Here is a 19,508-nt window from a genome sequence, read left to right as displayed (position 1 = left end):
TTGGAATCTTGTGTTAATTAGTCTCAAGCTAAAGTGAATGACAATACTAGATTTAACTCGCTTAATTTATGTAGTTTATACCCCTTGAAAACATACGTGTTAGTAAGATTTCTTTGTCATTCTGCTTCTCTATGTGATTGGGTGTCTGTGTGTGAGAAAGATAGGCACAGAGAGACAAAGAAATGGTATGTGTGTGTTCTTGTGTGTTTCTGTGTTTGGGAAGGGTGTGTGTATGGAGAGTGACTGCGAAAAAATGACAGAATAAGATTTGTAATCTTATTGCTAATGTTTGATTGATGAAACCCTAAAACCCTGCTCTTTGGAGTACTGCCTGCCATATTCCCTTGAATGGTTACAGTTGCACGTTACCCAGTTTGAAGATTTTTCCTGAGCAATTTTTCTTTAAAGTACCTTATATGGTAATGGAAAGGATCAAATGAAGAACATAAGTGGTATTAACACTTGAAAAAAATTATAAAGGGGATTATTGAGGTACAATTTAAATCTATTAAGCCTTTGTGCTTAAGGCTTCAAATCACATTTGTACAAAAGTTTTCTGTTATTCCTTCTCAAATCCCATAGAAAGTATCATATATTTCAGTTCTGTGCTACATCAAAATTTTAAATGGATTTCTTAATTCCTTGAAAATCATGAAATGAACAGATTTCTAGAGTCAGTTTTTTCTTCATGTCCTACTTCAACCCCTGTCCCTTCTGACTCCTCATTGCACCACAGGAACTATTTAGGGTTCAGCATATTTATTATCTCTATATGTGTGTGAAATACCAGTTTCCAGATAAGCCAAGTTACTTCCACAAGAAACAGCCCTTGTTTGTTATAAATCATTGCCATTAGGTTTTAAAACATTTTATCATTTGATGGGATTAAGCTGAACAAACCAACTCTAAATTTCTATTTAAGCCCTCAAATGTACTGTATTAGAATGTTTCTGTTTCTCTTATTATGAATGCTGAGATTAAGGATCCCCTTAACAATGTAACGTACTCTTTTGCCAAACTTTACAGAGAAATAGCTGTGAATGTTTTACTGCTCTCAAAACAAAACATTTGAAGTTTGAGTGCCTAATTTAATCATGAAATGTAAGCCTGCAAGTGAAGAGAGGCATAATGTTCTTGAAGATTCATCATCGAAAGGCTTAGGGGAATGCATTGGGGAAGGGTGGTGTCTTTTTGTTGGGGAAGGAGTCCAAATTACTAAAATCAGTGTTCATCTCACTTCAATAAGTGGTGCTGGGAAAACTGGACAGCTGCATGTAAAAGAATAAAATTAAGATATTCTCTAATACCATATACAATGATAAACTCAAAATGGATTAAAGACATAAATGTAAGATATATACTAGAAAACTCCTAGAGGAAAACATACGTGGTACACATATACAAACATACACACAATAGAATACTACTCAGCCATAAAAAAAGAATGAAATCTTGCCATTTGCAGTAACATAGATGGACTTGGAGGGCATTATGCTAAGTGAAATAATGGAAAGACAAATATTGTATGATATCAGTTATATGTGAAATCTAAAAAAATACAAGGATATAATAAAAGAGATGCAGACTCATAGATGTAAAGAACAAACTGATAGATACCAGTGAAGGAGGGGCAATGTAGGGGTAGGAAAGTGAAAAGGAGAAACTATAAAGTAAGCTATAAGGATGTATTGTATGGCACAGGGAATATAGCAAGTATTTTATAATAACTATAAATGGGGTATAACCTTTAAAAATTGTGAATCGCTATGTTGTACACTTGTAACTTACATAATATTGTACAACATACTTTCAATTAAAGATTTGCTTTTTTTAGATTATTAGTTTTGCTCTTTTTTTTTGACTTGTAGTTTTCTCAGGACTCAAATTTTAAACTCACCATTTTGTTTCTAAGATTGTAGCTATAGTTTACTCATTTTTGCTACTGTGTAATGTATGATTGTGTGAATTTGTTAAGGTTTATTCAGTCTTCTGTTGATGAAACAATTATTTCTGGGTTTTGCTACAGTGCTACTATGTGCTACTATTACACACAGTGCTACTATGAACATTCTTGCACATGTGCAAGCTTCCTCTAGGAAACATACCTAAAACTGGAATTGCTGTTTTGTTACATATAAGAATGTTCAGTCTTACAGGATGATGCCAACTATTTTCCAAAGTGTGGGTATACAGGTTTATACTCCCATCATTAATGTACAAGAATTCCTATCAATTCATAATGCCTCTTACCATTTTGTCGTCAAATGCTTGATACTTGCCAATAGAGTGGATATAATAGTCATAATTTACCTTTCAGTTCAGTTCAGTCGCTCAGTCGTGTCCGACTCTTTGCAGCCCCATGAATTGCAGCACGCCAGGCCTCCTTGTCCATCACCAACTCCGGGAGTTTTCCCAGACTCATGTCCATCGAGTCAGTGATGCCATCCAGCCATCTCATCCTCTGTCGTCCCCTTCTCCTCCTGCCCCCAATCCTTCCCAGCATCAAGGTCTTTTCCAATGAGTCAACTCTTTGCATGAAGTGGCCAAAGTATTGGAGTTTCAGCTTCAACATCAGTCCTTCCAATGAACACCCAGGGCTGATCTCCCTTAGGATGGACTGGTTGGATCTCCTTGCAGTCCAAGGGACTCTCTCAAAAGTCTTCTCCAACACCACAGTTCAAAAGCATCAGTTCTTCGGCGCTCAGCTTTCTTCACAGTCCAACTCTCTCATCCATACATGACTACTGGAAAAACCATAGCCTTGATTAGACAGACCTTTGTTGGCAAGGTAATGTCTCTGCTTCTAATGACTAATTGGGTTGAGCATCATTTCCTTTGCTTATTTGGCCGTACATATCCTGTTCTGTGAAATATCTATGTCCATTTTTCTAGTGTTTTGTTTTTTTATTGATTTGTAGGAATTCTTTATATATTCTAGAATATAGATAATTATGTTTTAAAATATCCTCATGCAGTCTCTGACTCATCTTCTAAATTTCTTTATGATATCTTTTGAAGAACCGAAATTCTTGGTATGGAATTTATCCATCTTTCATGTTTAGCACTTTTGTTCCTTTTAAAAATCTCTTTACCCCAATATATTTCACCATGATGAGGCTGTGATCCAAAAGATGCTTGCTTCTTGGAAGGAAAGCTATGATAAACCTAGACAGCACATTAAAAAGCAGAGACGTCACTTTGCCAACAAAGGTCCGTATAGTCAAAGCTGTGATTTTTCTAGTAGTCATGTTCAGATGTGAGAGTTGGACCATAAAGAAGACTAAACACCAAAGAATTGATGCTTTCGAATTGTGGTGCTGGAGAAGACTTTTGATATTCCTTCGGACTGCAAGGAGATCAAACCAGTCAGTCCTAAAGGAAATCAATCCTGAATATGCATTGGAAGGACTGATGCTGAAGCTGAAGTTCCAATACCTTGGCCACCTGATGCGAAGAGCCGACTTATTGGAAAAGACTCTGATGCTGGGAAAGATTGAGGGCAAAAGGAGAAGGGGGCAGCGGAGGATGAGATGGTTGGATGGCATCATCAACTTAATGGACATGAATTTGAGTAAATCCCGGGAGATAGTGAATGACAGAGAAGCCTGGCATGCTGCAGTCCATGGAGTCACAAAGAGTAAGACACAACTTAGCAACTGAACAACAACAACAGATGTCAATTGTGTTTTTCCCTTTTCTATTATTAGGCATGTAATTAATTTATTGTTTTTGTAGTATTGTGTTAATTAAGACCTTGAGTGCAGTATTGAATGGAAGCCTTGTGGAGGTCATTCCTGTTGTGTTTCATTCTGATGATCATTGTCTTTTAAATGGCGGGTTTAGTCAGTTTATATTTGCTGTGAGTATTGATTTAGAAAAAATATGATTTTTTAAAAACAAATTATAATGTGAGTCTGAGTGCTGGTCTAAGGTGCTAAAAGCCTTCTGAGTTTGTATATTGACATCTGAGTTGTAAGAGATGAGAGTAAAAGTGGCAAAAAAAAAAGTGAAAGTTGCTCAGTCATGTCTGACTCTTTTTGACCTCATGGACTATACAGTTCATGGAATTCTCCAAGCCAGAATACTGGAGTAGAGCCTTTCCCTTCTCCAGGGGATCTTCCCAATCCAGGGACGAAACCCAGGTCTCCTGCATTGCAGGCAGGTTCTTTACCAGCTGAGCCACAAGGGAAGCCCAAGAGATGAGAGTACTATTGTAAGATTTAATGAGTCATTTCCTCTTAAAATATTTAGGAGCACGGCATTAGCTGACCGTGTCCCCAAGGCTCTGAAACACAGATGTGACAGCTAATGAAACAGCTCTAGGTACTCTGTATATGAAAAGAGAGCCAAAAAGTGATCATCCAGTAGCTTTAACAGTATTAAGAACTGTTAACCTGCCTATCTGGTCTCAGTGAGTGTCAGAATGAATGATTTCAAAATGTCAATTTATCAAGGAAATGAAACTCTTCTGAAAATTGGTGAACTTAGTCCTGTCGCAGGTTAAAGTGAAAAAAGACATTGGTAAGTTGATGACAGAGATGACCATCTTAAATGTTAACCACTTGTAACCCATTGCTGTAAGGTCTAAGACTTATAAATAACTGTCACGGATAATATTTCATCCTGTGTTTTGTATTGCTTCTGTATATATCTTAATACATTTGAGAAAACAACTTGTTTGGAATTGGGATTGAAGAAGTTTAAAAAAAAAAATCCTTGAAGTAATTCAGGGAAATCATTATTGTACCACACCCTGTGGTAACAAGAAATACCTATATTTTTCTTATTTGTTTTTGGCAGGGTTGCTACAAGTTGAGTTGAAAACAAGAAAAACTTGCTTTTGGCGCCATCAAAAAGGAAAGCCGGATACCTTCCTTTCCACAATTGAAGCCATTTACTACTTTCTGGTAGACTATCACACTGATATATTAAAAGAGAAATACAAAGGACAATATGATAATCTTTTATTTTTCTACTCTTTTATGCACCAGTTGATAAAGAATGCAAAGTGCCCTGGAGACAAGGAAACAAGAAAACTTACCCATTAGTTTTTTAAAAGTTACTTATGTAATTTTATTTTGCTAAAATCAATAAAATTATAATTGTGCTTTGTTTATTCCTAGGAAATACTCATGTGTAATGTCTGTAAGACCACTTGAAAAAATAAGGTTTTATTTATTTTACTTCCTATTTTTAAAAATGAAAATATTTCTAAGGGAATTTTCAGAGATGGTGTTGACCGAAAAATTCATTTCAGAAGTTATTTGCTCAAGTTTGGCAGATCTCAGTTTTATTACTATATTTTAATATAACAGTCTGTTATTTTATATCTGTGTGATTAGATGTAATTAGATATTTGCTTAGAGATCTTCATATCTTTCCACTTATACTCACAGAATCTCCTCAAGTAATTTGCTCAAGGTTGATGGCAAACCTGGGCAGAACTAGAATTGTAGCTCCAGTCCATAGGGCTGTTTCTTTAAGTCCATGTTGCCTGTGATGAACTTCTTTTTTTTTAATCTGCATCTTTTTTAGGAAAGAATTGTTAATAATCATGTCCTGTCTTAGGGATGGACATATGACCCAGGTTAGCAAGCAAAATGCCAGTGATTGATCCAGGATAAGCACATGTTTCCTTTTTGATACGTAATATGAATGTTTAAAGAGGTGGGGATTACTTTTCTTAAAGCATTATGGTTCACTGGTTAAAAGCACAGCCTCTAGACCTAAACTACAGACTATAGGGCTAGACTATCTAAATCTAAATGTCAGTTTTAATTTTCCACCTACCAGTCACTTGTCAGTTTCTTGATTACTGAAAAGACCAGTAATACAGTAGGTATTTTAGGATGATGTCGAGGTTTAGCTGAGTGAATGTATCTATGGGGCTTTCAATAGCACCTGGCATATAGTAAGTGCTATACATGTATTTATTCTTTTTGTGTTATGAAATTGTGAACTAAGCATGATGTATATAACCCTAGAGCTACTGGTGACATCTCTGCTGCAGGTGGCAAAACTTTGCCTTAGAATGAAGCCAGCAAAAGAAAGAGTGGAGAGAGAAAAAGACTTGAGTCCTGAGGACATCATTTAATCATCTACTGTAGCTGCTTGTGAATGGAGCCCCACTGTGCTGAATACCTTCTGTTTGCCCTCTGGATCTGCCCTTCAGTCTTTCCCATTCTGCTCTCTGCTCTGTGAGGTAGGTCCCCTTGCCCATTGGCGTTTGGTTGGGATAAGCAAACAGAAGGACCAGCAATAGGTTGAAAGTTGAAAGTAAAATGAAATTGTGTTGTTTATTTGCCTGGCTGCTTTGCTGCAGGCCACCATGGGTGGCTGTGTCCCTTTACTGAAGGTCATCTTATCAGGCATCCTTTTCCCAGCAGTTATTCCAGTTCATTTCAGACCCATGCTTCCTCCTTTTACCCCTTTTCATTTACGTAGTAAGGTCTCGTAGGTGTTCCTAGCCCCAAAGTAGGTTATTTACACCTTGGTTTTCCTAAACTCTGCCTGTACCTTTGTAAACGGATTTTTGTATGCTGTTGAGTCACTAAGTCATATCCAACTCTTTCCAGCCCCACAGACTGTAGCCCGTTGGGCTTCCTTGTCCATGGGATTTCCCAGGCAGAAATGCTAGAGTGGGTTGCCATTTCCTTCTCCAGGGGATCTTCCTGACCCAGGAATTGAACCTTCATCTCCTGCAGCTTCTGCACTGGCAGGTGAATTCTTTACCACTGAGCCACAAGGGAGGTGTTTTTCTCAAAAGTTCCCACTTGAAGTTGTCCTCTCTATGGGATATTGACTATTAAATTTCACCCACGTGAGTGCTAGAAATAGCAATATATTTCCCAAAGTACATTCAGTGGGACATGTGTTTTATGAAAAAAAAAATTAGTTGTCGGTAAAATTTGTTTGCTGCACATTATATCCCCCTCTTAGAGATTCAAAAGGCACAGCATGAAAGTGCTGAAAAGTCCTGCAATAAACATTTTAAACTTCAAGTTAGTATTTCTTAAACTTTTTTGAATAAAGAATGCCTACTAACATACTGTGAAAATAGATCTTTTGAAACATTGTAATTTAGAGCAGTCCCTGATTAATACATCTGTGGCAGTTGAGGCCTAATGAGATTAAGTAACTTGCCCATAAGGTCACACAACTAGTTAGTGGCAGAATCCTGTCTAGAATCTGGGACTTATGATTTGGTTCAGTGAGATCACCATTTTATTACACTCTTCATTAAAAGGAATGTGGCTTATATAAAGTTTGAACATTATTAGCCCCAATAGTCTTAGCAAGATAAACTATCTGACTTGCCTATTAGTTAATAAGCAATAACTGACTAGCAATTATTTTACAAGAATGGAATTAAAATGGATTTCTTCATGCTTAGAACTTGGCCCTGGGAACAGAGGAAGGCCTGAATTGATTTAAGCAGGGCCAAAGTTGAATTTCTCTGGGCTAAATTTGAACTTTTCTGAGCCAAAATCTATTGCCATTTAACTGGCTCTACAAACCAGCAAAATATAATTGTTAAAAGGGAGAAGGGAAAGGGAGAAGGGAAAAAACTCATTTGCTCCTGTCTTACAGCTGTCTTGAGAAAGATAACCCACATACTCCGTAAGAGCCTAATTTATAGCTAAGTCCAGAAAAATCTTAAATTCTTCCCCCCAAACAATAATAATACCTGTTTGAACAATGAATTGTCTATACTTGTCTTGTTTTTCTTTGGTTTGAGACACTGTAAAAGCCCCCCTAATTCTTTACTCCTCCCTGTATTCATGGTGTTTTTCTCATCCTCCTTTGAAGTGCATTCTCAAGTACTTTCTGGCCCATATGTGTTTCCAAACATCTAGTGTATTCCCACTTACTCTTGTGCTACCGCTGTCGCCAAAAGCACGTACATGTCTGGCTTAGCTTCCTAGAGGGTGAGACATGCATGAAGCAGAGCCAAATTACCCTGGTCACCCTACCTGAACCCAGTCTTAGACTGGCTAGTAGCCAGTCAACCCACAGGTATGTGAACCATCCCAGCCAAGATCAGCAGAACCTGACACCTATCCGATTATAGATGTGTGAGTAAGGGATGTCCATTGTTATGCCTCTGAAACTTTATAGCTATTATTATACAGCATTATGTATTTACAGCAATAGATATCTCATCTTTGGATATAGTATCTGACAGATCTTTCTCAAGTGGCTTCTCACCTTCTTGGCCCCACTGTTTCCTAGGCCACCAACCACCTTGCCATAGCTATCACCCTATATAGTGACACTGTACTAGCAGGCTGGAGTGATTGCTCTACCTGAGGTCAGCTAGCCACATGCTCAGAATCTCTGGCCCATCCGAATACTTCTGGACTCAAGGAAGCATCATGCCCGAGGGTTCCCCCCAGTGATTGTCAAAAAGGTTAGATGATGCAATCTGGGAGAGCCTACTGTCTGCAAGACTTGGATCAATGGACTAGAAGAAGCTGCCACACAAATTCATATCTTTCACAGACTATTTTGAGGCACAGTTTTTCACCCTCCTGCCCAGAGATGTACCATGTAGCTAAGCAACTGCACTGGCCAAATTATCAGCAATGTCTCTTCATGACTTAAATCATGAACCAGAAACGAAATGCTGTTTGGTTTATCAATTTGCACTTGCTTCCAGTCCTTGTTAGCCTTACATCTTTACTCTCACCAGCCTGGATTGCCTCATCTAATAAAGTAGTAGATTTAACTTGTGCCTGAGGCTCTCTTTTCTAGAGAAGCCAGGTGGTGAGGAAAGCAGATTAAAGTATTTCATGAATGAAGAGGTTTAATAAAGTAATTGGGGTTCTCCCAAATATGGGGGCTGCTGTGGGGTAAAGGTCTAGAAGACTTCAGTGGAAGAGGATTACAGAAACATTCATTAACTAGCTCAGCCTGAGATGCTCCCAAGTACTCACAGCTTAGTTTGTAGAAATGTGCATGTATTGAACATAGCAGTCTTCTAATTTCCTTAGCCCTTTGATTTAGTTGAAAGGCATCTCTTTAATCCCTTCAGAGGTTGTACAAAATGAGTGTATAGTTACACCCTTTACTTGTCTTTCCCTTGTGTGTGTGTGTGTACTCAGTCACTCAGTTACGTCTGATTGTGGCTGCATGGACTGTAGCCTTCCATGTTCCTCTGTCTATTGAATTTTCCCAGCAAGAATACTGGAATGGATTGCTATTCCCTACTCTGAGGGATCTTCCCGACCTAGGGATCAGACCCGCCTCTCTTGCATTGGCAAGCTATTTTTTTACCTTGAGGTCATGGTGATGACAATACCCTGAATTTGGTCTTTGTGCTAAAGCTTTATTTAATGATTTGGCATTTGATTTGGTGAAAACAGTTTCATTTTCCAGCCTAGACTCTATAGTCCCTCTTAATAATATTTGTATACCCATTTCCTTATGTTTAAGCTCATCTTTCTGTTAGAATACCTTATAAATTGCAGTTCATAGCAGCCAGCTTATTCTTTCAAAATTCTGCTTCAAAGTCTCACTTGGTGCCATGAGTGAATTAGGTACATTTTATGTCTTCTGTGTTACTGCTAGTGATAATTTTTGCCTTCAAATGTTGACAGAAGACCCTTAGTGAAGAGTTTGGCTAAACTGTTAGTAAGGCTGCAGTGAAGACCACCAACCAAAAATCACCACTCATAAATAACACTTAGTGAAAGCCACCAAATTAGAAAGAGGGGCCCAATTAACAAGGAGGGGGGGAAACCAAGGGAAACAGAATGAAAGGAAAACTAAATATCTTAAAAAAAAAAAGTATATTGTATTCACAGGACATGAATGGGATAGTGTGAAAAAGAACCAGCAACAGATGAGATTCTGTAAATTAAAAATGTGATTGCTGAAGTAAAAAGTCAATACAAGAGTTGGAGGACAAAATATAGTATATGAATAGAAAATTGCAAATTCCAAGTAAAAGTCCAACCTTAGTTTAAAGTGGCAATTGAAACTATAGGCTACCTGTTACATTGTATTTAATAAAAACCTTGAAGGGAAAGACATTTACTGATAACAGTGTGTATACTTAACAACAACCATTTGTTGTTAAGGAGAAATTTAGGGATTATTTGTATATACCAGTTACCATAAATTCACAAAAAATAAAGAGTATTAGCTAGGTGGAATGAGTCTATTCATACACCTAATCTGTTAATCTACATGGACATTGCATATTCATGTTGAGTTTCTAGTGGGGTTGCTGAGATGGACCAAAGCACTAATTTCCACATTTGTTTTTAACCATGTTTCTTTTTTTTAGACTTAAGATAATAAAGATTTGAGAGAATAGCATTGAAACATGTATATTACCATATGTGAAATAGGTGACCAGTCCAAGTTTGATGCATGAAACAGGGCACTCAAAGCCAGTGCACTGGGACAACGCAGAGGGATGGGATGGGGAGTGAGGAGGGGGGTGGTTCGAGACGGGGGACACATGTACACCCATGGCTGATTCATGTCAATGTGTGGCAAAAACCACAATATTGTAAATAATTTTAACTGATTTATTTCAATTGGAGGATAATTACTTTACAATATTATGATAGTTTTTGCCATACATCAACATGAATCAGCCCCAGATATACATGTGTCCCCCCCTATCCTGAACCTCCCCTTTCCCTCCCCACCCTATCCCTCTGGGTTGTCCCAGAGCACTGGCTTTGGGTGCCTGTTTCATGAAAAGTCTGTTCTTTACATCTTTGTCTCCTTTGCTACCTACCCTGTGTGTAGGATTGTCTATATTCCATGTATATATACAGTAATATTTATATAGTAATTTGTTAATTACAGTATTTGTCTTTCTCTTTCTGACTTACTTCACTCTGTATAATAGGCTCCAGGTTCATCCACCTGTTAGAACTGACTCATATGCATTCTTTTTTATAGCTGAGTAGTATTCCATTGTGTATATATACCATAACTTGCTTTTCCATTCATCTGTTGATGGACATATAGGTTGCTTCCACATCGTAGCTATTGTAAACAGTGCTTCAGTGAACATTGGGGTATATGTGTCTCTTTCAGTTCTGGTTTCCTCAGGTGTATCCCCAGCAATGGGATTGCTGGGTCGTGTGGCAGTTCTACACTCAGTTTTTTAAGGAATCTCCAGATTGTTCTCCATAGTGGCTGTACCAGTTTGGATTCCCACCAACAGTGTAAGAGGGTTCCCTTTTCTTCACACCCTCTCCAGCTTTTATTGTCTGTCGACTTTTTGATGATGGCCATTCTGACGGGCATGAGAGATACCTCACAGAGGTTTTGATTTGCATTTCTCTACTAATGAGTGATGTTGAGCATCTTTTCATGTGTTTATTAACCATCTGCATTTCTTCTTTGGAGAAATGTCTGTTTACGTGTTTTGCCCACTTTTTGATTGGATTGTTTGTTTTTTTGATATTGAGCTGCATGAGCTGCTTATATATTTTGGAGATTAATTCTCTGTCAGTTGCTTCATTTCCTATTATTTTCTCCCATTCTGAAGGCTGTCTTTTACCTTGCATATAGTTTCCTTTGTTGTGTAAAAGCTTTTTAAGTTTAATTAGGTCCCATTTGTTTATTTTTGTTTTTATTTCCATTACTCTGGGAGGTGGGTCATAGAGGATCTTGCTGTGATTTATGTCAGAGGGTGTTCTGCCTGTGTTTTCCTCTAGGAGTTTTATAGTTTCTGGTCTCACATTTAGGTTTTAATCCATTCTGAGTTTATTTTTGATGTGGTTTTAACCATGTTTCTATGTCATCCCCTTGAGAGTCTGACAACGACAATCTTATTTTATATGTAGTTATAGTAAATAGTATTCATCTCATGACATATTTATTATAGAATATTATGTTTGATGGAGAAAAAATCTTTACCTGTGCTGTAATTTTCACACTAAATACTTGGCGGATTAATTTAGTGTCTGTAACCTTGTTGTCTTTATTCAGTAATTCTGCTGCTAAAATGAGTGAATAACTAGCTAGTCAAAAAGCAACTCTTTGTTTTGGTCTTCTTTCTAAAGGTCATTTCTAAACTAAGTATGAAGTTTATTTTTTCCACTTAAGGAGATCTCCCAGAAAGGCCAAGAAATGGAAAAGAGAAGGAAAAAAAATAAGGACTACTCCATGATGTCCTTTATCTAGAAGTACATAGAGAATGAGAATCTTATGGGGAAAAATTTCTTTTAATCCATAAAACTAGAAGACACATGTTTTTAGAATTTAAAAAGGCACATACTAAGGCTTAGCATCAAGGAATTGCAGAGCACCACAGATACAAAGAAAATAACCATAGTTTTCACAGAGAAGAAACAGGTCTTACAAAGGTCAAGAAGCATGTTGTCAGAGGACTTCTTAAAAAATATTGGAAAGTAGAAGACAATGGATGATGACTTCAGAACTCTAGTGAAAATGATTTGGGTTCTATTTCCAGTCATACAATCAATCAAGTGTGAGTATACAATAAAGATAGACAACATCTCAAAAAATTCACCTCCCATATATCCTTTTTGAGATAAAGATGCTTAGGAAGATACTGGAGGATGTTTGCCAGCAGAATGGAGGAAGACCCAAACCAAAAGGGATGAGAGAGCATCAAAAAAGCAGCAAAGGAAAGTTCTAGGATTCATCCATTCAACAAAAATTCTTGGTTGTCCACTATGTGCTGCATTCTTGTCTAGGTAGTGGATATAGCGTGTCAGTGCTTAGCACGTACATGATACGTGCTAAGAAGGAAAGTAAAGCAGAGTAAAAGACAAACAGTGGCTGGTGTAGGAAAGGGATGCTATTTTAAATAGAGTTGTGTGGGAAAATCTCAATGTAAAGTCAGAGACCTAAATGAATGGAAAAAGCGAGTCATGCAGATAATGCAAAGAGTAGCATTCTGAGGAGAGGGAACAAGTATGTGCAGAGGTCCTGAGTCAGCAACATGCTGGGCATTTTTGAGAAATAGCAAGGAGGCCAGTTTAGCTGGAATAAGGGGGCAAGGTAGAATAGAATCATAGTGGAGTGGGGATAAGAGAACACATCTTTAGTGCTTTGGAGACCATGGTTGATGTTTGAATTTTACTCCTAGGGAGATGTGAAGCCACTGGAGGATTTAAGCAAAAGAGTAACAAGGTTTATTATATTTTAATAAGATTATTCTGACTCCTTTGTGAAAAACAGACTATAAGAGGGTAAGAAGCTAAGTTGGAAGATTAATTAGAATACTGTTTCAGTAATCTATGTGAAAGATGATATTTGCTTGGACGAGAACAATTGTAAAAGGAGAGTGGTAAGAGATGGTCAGATCCTGGATATATCTTGAAATTAGGAGCAAATGTGATTTGCAGATGGATTAGACCCTGGTGGCTGTGGGGATGCATAAGATAAAGGGGATCACCTTTCAGGAAAGACCCTCTGATGAGCTTCAGGGAGTGTGAAGGACAAAGATTCTCTAGCTCTCAGCACTTCATCTGCAGCAGCTATAGAAAACACTGTACCTGAGATCATACATTCCCTAGATCTGAGGACTAAGCATAAAGTGGGGATATAAAAGCCTTGCCATTTCAGCCTACTGCACCACATCATGTCAGGCAAAACTCACTCTAGACCTTCCTCCTTGGCCCAATATGCTTCTTCCCCTTCCTTTGACAGTTGTTCTCTGATGAACACCTGTAGCCCAAATTCCATCTCAGGATCTTCAGAGAACCCAACTGTAACAGTTGATCCCAAGAGTGGTCTAAGCTGCCAGTGAGGACTCGATCACATGTGGCACATGCAACATAAGGAACCCCTGGCTCAAGGTGGCAACTTTTACAAGACCTTCTAGAACTAACACCCAGTCCTTTTCATTATAGGGGACTGGAATGCAAAAGTAGGAAGTCAAGAAACACCTGGTGTAACAGGCAAATTTGGCCTTGGAGTACAGAATGAAGCAGGGCAAAGGCTAATAGAGTTTTGCCACGAGAACGCACTGGTAATAGCAAATACCCTATTCCAACAACACAAGAGAAGACTCTACACATGGACATCACCAGATGGCCAACACCAAAATCAGATTGATTATATTCTTTGCAGCCAAAGATGGAGCTCTATATAGTTAGCAAAAACAAGACCGGGAGCAGACTGTGGCTCGGATCATGAACTGCTTATTACCAAATTCAGACTTAAATTGAAGAAAGTAGGGAAAACCACTAGACCATTCAGGTATGACCTAGATCAAATCCCTTATGAGTATACAGTGGAAGGGACAAATAGATTTAAGGGACTAGACCTGATAGAGTGCCTGATGAACTATGGACAGAGGTTTGTGACATTGTACAGGAGACGGGGATCAAGAAAATCCCCATGAAAAAGACATACAGAAAAGCAAAATGGCTGTCTGAGGAGGCCTTACAGATAGCTGGGAAGAGAGAAGTGAAAAGCAAAGGAGAAAGGAAAGATATTCCCATCTGAATGCAGAGTTCCAAAGAATAGCAAGGAGAGATAAGAAAGCCTTCCTCAGTGATCAATGCAAAGAAATAGAGGAAAACAACAGGTTGGGAAAGACTAGAGATCTCTTCAAGAAAATTAGAGATACCAAAGGAACATTTCATGCAAAGATAGGCTCGATAAAGGGCAGAAATGGTATGGACCTAACAGAAGCAGAAGATATTAAGAAGAGGTGGCAAGAATACACAGAAGAACTGTACAAAAAAGATCTTCACGACCCAGATAATCACGATGGTGTGATCACTCACCTAGAGCCAGACATCCTGGAATGTGAAGTCAAGTGGGCTTTAGAAAGCATCACTACGAACAAAGCTAGTGGAGGTGATGGAATTCCAGTTGAGCTATTTCATATCCTCAAAGGTGATGCTATGAAAGTGCTGCAGTCGATATGCCAGCAAATCTGGAAAACTCAGCAGTGGCCACAGGACTGGAAGAGGTCAGTCTTCGTTCCAATCCCAAAGAAAGGCAATGCCAAAGAATGCTCAAACTACCGCACAATTGCACTCATCTCACATGCTAGTAAAGTAATGCTCAAAATTCTCCAAGCCAGGCTTCAGCAATACATGAACCGTGAACTTCCAGATGTTCAAGCTGGTTTTAGAAAAGGCAGAGGAACCAGAGATCAAATTGCCAATATCTGCTGGATCATCAAAAAAGCAAGAGAGTTCCAGAAAAACATCTATTTCTGCTTTATTGACTATGCCAAAGCCTTTGACTGTGTGGATCACAATAAACTGTGGAAAATTCTTCAAGAGATGGGAATACCAGACCATCTGACCTGTCTCTTGAGAAACCTGTATGCAGGCCAGGAAGCAACAGTTAGAACTGGACATGGAACAACAGACTGGTTCCAAACAGGAAAAGGAGTACGTCAAGGCTGTATATTGTCATCCTGCTTATTTAACTTCTATGCAGAGTACATCATGAGAAACACTGGGCTGGAAGAAACACAAGCTGGAATCAAGATTGCCGGGAGAAATATCAATAACCTCAGATATGCGGATGACAGCACCCTTATGGCAGAAAGTGAAGAAGAACTAAAGAGCCTCTTGATGAAGGTGGAAGAGGAGAGTGAAAAAGTTGGCTTAAAGCTCAACGTTCAGAAAACTAAGATCATGGCATCTGGTCCCATCACTTCATGGCAAATAGATGGGGAAACAGTGGAAACAGTGTCAGACTTTATTTTTTTGGGCTCCAAAATCACTGCTGATGGTGACTGCAGCCATGAAATTAAAAGACGCTTACTCCTTGGAAGGAAGGTTATGACCAACCTAGATAGCATATTTAAAAGCAGAGACATTACTTTACCAACAAAAGTCCGTCTAGTCAAGGCTATGGTTTTTCCAGTGGTCATGTATGGATGTGAGAGTTGGATGGTGAAGAAAGCTGAGGGCCGCAGAATTGATGCTTTTGAACTGTGGTGTTGGAGAAGACTCTTGAGAGTCCCTTGGACTGCAAGGAGATCCAATCAATCCATCCTAAAGGAGCTCAATCCTGGGTGTTCATTGGAAGGTCTGATGTTGAAGCTGAAACTCCAATACTTTGACCACCTCATGCAAAGGGTTGACTCATTGGAAAAGACCCTAATGCTGGGTAGGATTAGTGGCGGAAGGAAAAGGGGACGACAGAGGATGAGATGGTTGGATGGAATCAGCGACTCGATGGACATGGGTTTGGGTGGACTCTGGGAGTTGGTGATGGACAGAGAGGCCTGGCGTGCTGCAATTCATGGGGTCGCAAAAGGTCGGACACGACTGAGCGACTGAACTGAACTGAACTGAAAATGAGAGGGTTTACCTGTGGAAGAGAATGAACTAGTGAGTGCAGGGTATAAGGTATTTGAGACTCATGAAGGAACTCAGAGATTTAAGAATAACAGAACTGGATAGCTAGATACCACTGATGTTTTATAGAAAGTGGGCCCCTTTTGTTGCATACAGAGCTTATCTGGAATGGAATAGCCTGAGTGGCTGAACTGGTAATTGTCCTAGGAGAAGAAGTACTGGAAGACAACCACAGGAAGTCTGGAATAGAGGCCTATTGCTGGACATATTGATATTGAGTGTGAGCATGAACAGTGAGGGTCTTCGTATCACATGTAACAGTCACCAGAGTGCATCCACTGTTGAAGAGGCACTAAACAATAAAGAAGACGTGAATAAATTGCTCAGTTGGCATCACCCATTCTGCCTCAGTCATTGGCCAATTGGTGCTGGCATTTCGGCACATGAATTTAGTGTCCACTGGGGAAGGGGTGAAGATTGGGCATGGGATGAACTGATCAAGGATGATTTAACTCCTGCTGACAAATGCCCAACCTACCAGCAATAGAAAGAAACGCTGAATCCCCAGTATGTCATTGATCCTTGGGACCAAGTGTCAAATTGGCTATGTTGGGCCCCTTCCATCCTGGAGTGACCACCTGTTTCTTGTCACTGGATAATCACATATTCCAGATACGAGGTTGCTTTTCCTGCCTAAAGAGCCTCAGTCAGTACCATCAGCTGAGTGTTTATTAGATTCACTAGCATGGGATCTCACATAATGTCATATCAAACTAGGGCACCTATTTTTCTAAAAAGGAAGTGCAGGAGTAGACTAGTATCCACTGATAATGTCACATATCTCACCACCCAGAAACTCCCAGCCTGATATAGCCTCGGAGCAACCTGCTGATGCTATGGATGAATACCAGTTCAGAGGCCATACTCCAGAATGTATTATATTATTGGATCAAAGATGTTTATATGGCACTATGCCTCAGTACAAAAAAATATGGGTCTGGAAGCCAAGGAGTAGAAGCAGAAGTGTCCCTTATCCCTTAAAATCACTTCCAGTGACCCTTAAGGTGCCACTTGTGCCTCTTATCTTTACAACTCTGAACTCCACGTATTGGGAGGTCTTGGTCCTTAAAGGGAACACACTTCTGCTAAGAGATATAGCAAAAACCCCATTGTAATATAAGCTGCAGATACCATCTGAGTACTTTGTGCTCCTTGTACCCAGGGACTGGAAGGCAAGAAAAGGAGTCATCTTCTTACCTATCTCAGAAGGAGATGGAGGTCCTACTGTGAGGGTGGGAAGGAGTGAGTGTGGAGCCCAAGTGACAGACTTAACAAATTGTGACTGTCATGGCTTCCCAGGTGGCACTAGTGGTAAAGAACCCACCTGCTAATGCAGGAGACATAAGAGATGCAGTTTCGATCCCTGGGTTGGGAAGATCCTCTGGAGGAGGAAATGGCAACCCATTCTAGTATCCTTGCCTGGAGAATCCTATGGACAGAGAAGCCTGGCAGGCTACAGGCCATAGGGTCACAAAGAGTTGGACACAACTAAAGTGACTTAGCAAGCATGCATGAGTAGGCATAGCAACTCCATCCTGAGGACTGCATGGTGGCAGAAACTCAGGCCCTTCCGGGAATGAGGGTTTGGGTCACACCACCAGGTAAGCCAACAACAGTAGCCAAGGTGGAAGTGGAGGGCGAGAGAAATCAGGAATTGATTGTGGAGGAGGGAGATGACGAGTATTGGTTGTATTCCATAGTCTTACTACAACAGTAGGGACTGTAGTTTGTCCCACTAGCTTCTATCTTTTAAGTTCTCCTCAGGAAAAGAGGCCCCTTCAGTCTTAGAGGAGCTGCTCCCTAAACATACATGGAGTAATAGACATTTATGGAGCAAGGGGTGGATTGTGGTAAGTAAAGAGACATGCTACCCAGATTCGTTTTCAAGAAAGGACTTGCTGCCTGGCTGCAAGGAATGAGGTCAGCTGTCAGCTTCTTCAGAGTCTGGCTCAAGTGCAGAGAGCCACTTTGTTTCAAGTCCTGCCCTTCCCACATCTGGTGACTGAGTGAGATCAGCTGCATGCAGCTGCAGAAGTGACCCCAGCACACATGGCGAGCAAAACATATAAGCAGTCACACAGAGAATTGCGAGAAATTGTAAATAATAGTTTTTAATTTTAAAACACTACATTTTAGGGTGTGATTTGTTATTCCACAACAAATGAGGAGGAAATGGCAACCCACTCCAGTATTCTTGCCTGGAAAATTCCATGGAAAGAGGAGCCTGGCAGGCTACAGTCCATGGGGTTGCAAAACGTAGGACACAACTGAGCGACTAACACTTTCACTTTCAACAGATGAGAAATTGAATGGCATATAATCATAACAAAATGCAGAAACATGGGGTACTGGCTTTAAGACTAGGCAACAGGTGGATATTGGCGAGTGGCAAGAAAATGTTAGTGGAGGCTGAAAGGTCAATGTGGTAAAATATAGTTCCACCACCTTGCGATAGCTACATCCTAACCCCCAGACCTATGAATATGTTACTTTATGTGGTAAAAGGGACTTTGCAGATGTGATTAAAGATCTTGAGATTACTTTGGATTATCCAGGTGGGCCAATATAAACACAAGGATCCTTACAATGGGATACATAAGAGGAAGTCAGAGTGATGCAAAATTAGGACTCAGCCCACTGTTGCTGTCTTTGCAGATGGATAAGGGGAACCACAAGCCAAGGAATGTGGGCAACCTCTAGAAGCTGGAAGAGGTGAGGAAATACATTCCTCTCTAGAGCCTCCAGAAAGGAATATAGTTGAGCCAGCATATTGATTTTATTCCTGTGAGATCAGTGTTGTGTTTCTAACCATCATGGACTCAAGTCTGAGTAAACTCCCAGAGAGTGAATGACACGGAAGCCTGGCATGCTGTGGTTCATGGGGTCGCAAAGAGTCAGACACAACTTAGCGACCGAACAACAACCTACAAAACTGTATAATAATAAATTTGTGCTGGTTAAGACTGCTAAATTTGGTGTTATGTTACACAAGCAGGAGAAAAATAATAAAAGTGGTTAGGAGACTATTAGCTTCAGAGAGTAGTGAACAAACTCTTAGTAGAGGATGGGAAAAGGCAGTAAAGAAATTACCAAATGCTGGAGAATGTAGGTCCTGAGTTACATGGTAACAGTATACTGGGAAATACTTTTGCCTGCCATAGCACAGAAGATAGAAAATGC

At 39.6% G+C, this 19,508-nt stretch overlaps 1 protein-coding gene across 24 annotated transcripts in view; it reads left to right on the top strand.

Moving 5' to 3' along the window:
* DTWD1 (DTW motif tRNA-uridine aminocarboxypropyltransferase 1) overlaps positions 1-16,647 on the top strand; it is a 30,253-nt gene extending 13,606 nt beyond the window's left edge. For 15 of the 24 annotated variants that reach the window (XM_081508433.1, XM_081508432.1, XM_081508431.1 and 12 more), the window contains one exon: positions 4,801-5,127. In XM_081508433.1, the coding sequence (XP_081364559.1) occupies positions 4,801-5,048 (248 nt within the window). In that variant the 3' untranslated portion in view covers positions 5,049-5,127. Of the gene's footprint in view, positions 1-4,800; positions 5,128-6,010; positions 6,203-6,575; positions 7,002-13,850 lie in introns of those variants that run through there. The other 9 variants (XM_081508452.1, XM_081508451.1, XM_081508447.1 and 6 more) reach the window with 3 other exon arrangements.
* The last annotated feature ends 2,861 nt before the right edge of the window (positions 16,648-19,508 follow it).

The sequence above is a fragment of the Giraffa tippelskirchi genome, chromosome 7 (assembly GCF_054371585.1).
Source record: "Giraffa tippelskirchi isolate mGirTip1 chromosome 7, T2T-mGirTip1v1.2.pri, whole genome shotgun sequence".
In the NCBI taxonomy this organism is placed as follows: Eukaryota; Metazoa; Chordata; class Mammalia; order Artiodactyla; family Giraffidae; genus Giraffa; species Giraffa tippelskirchi.
The sequence above is the reverse complement of the archived record's forward strand: the minus strand, read 5'-3'. Positions and strand labels throughout refer to the sequence as shown.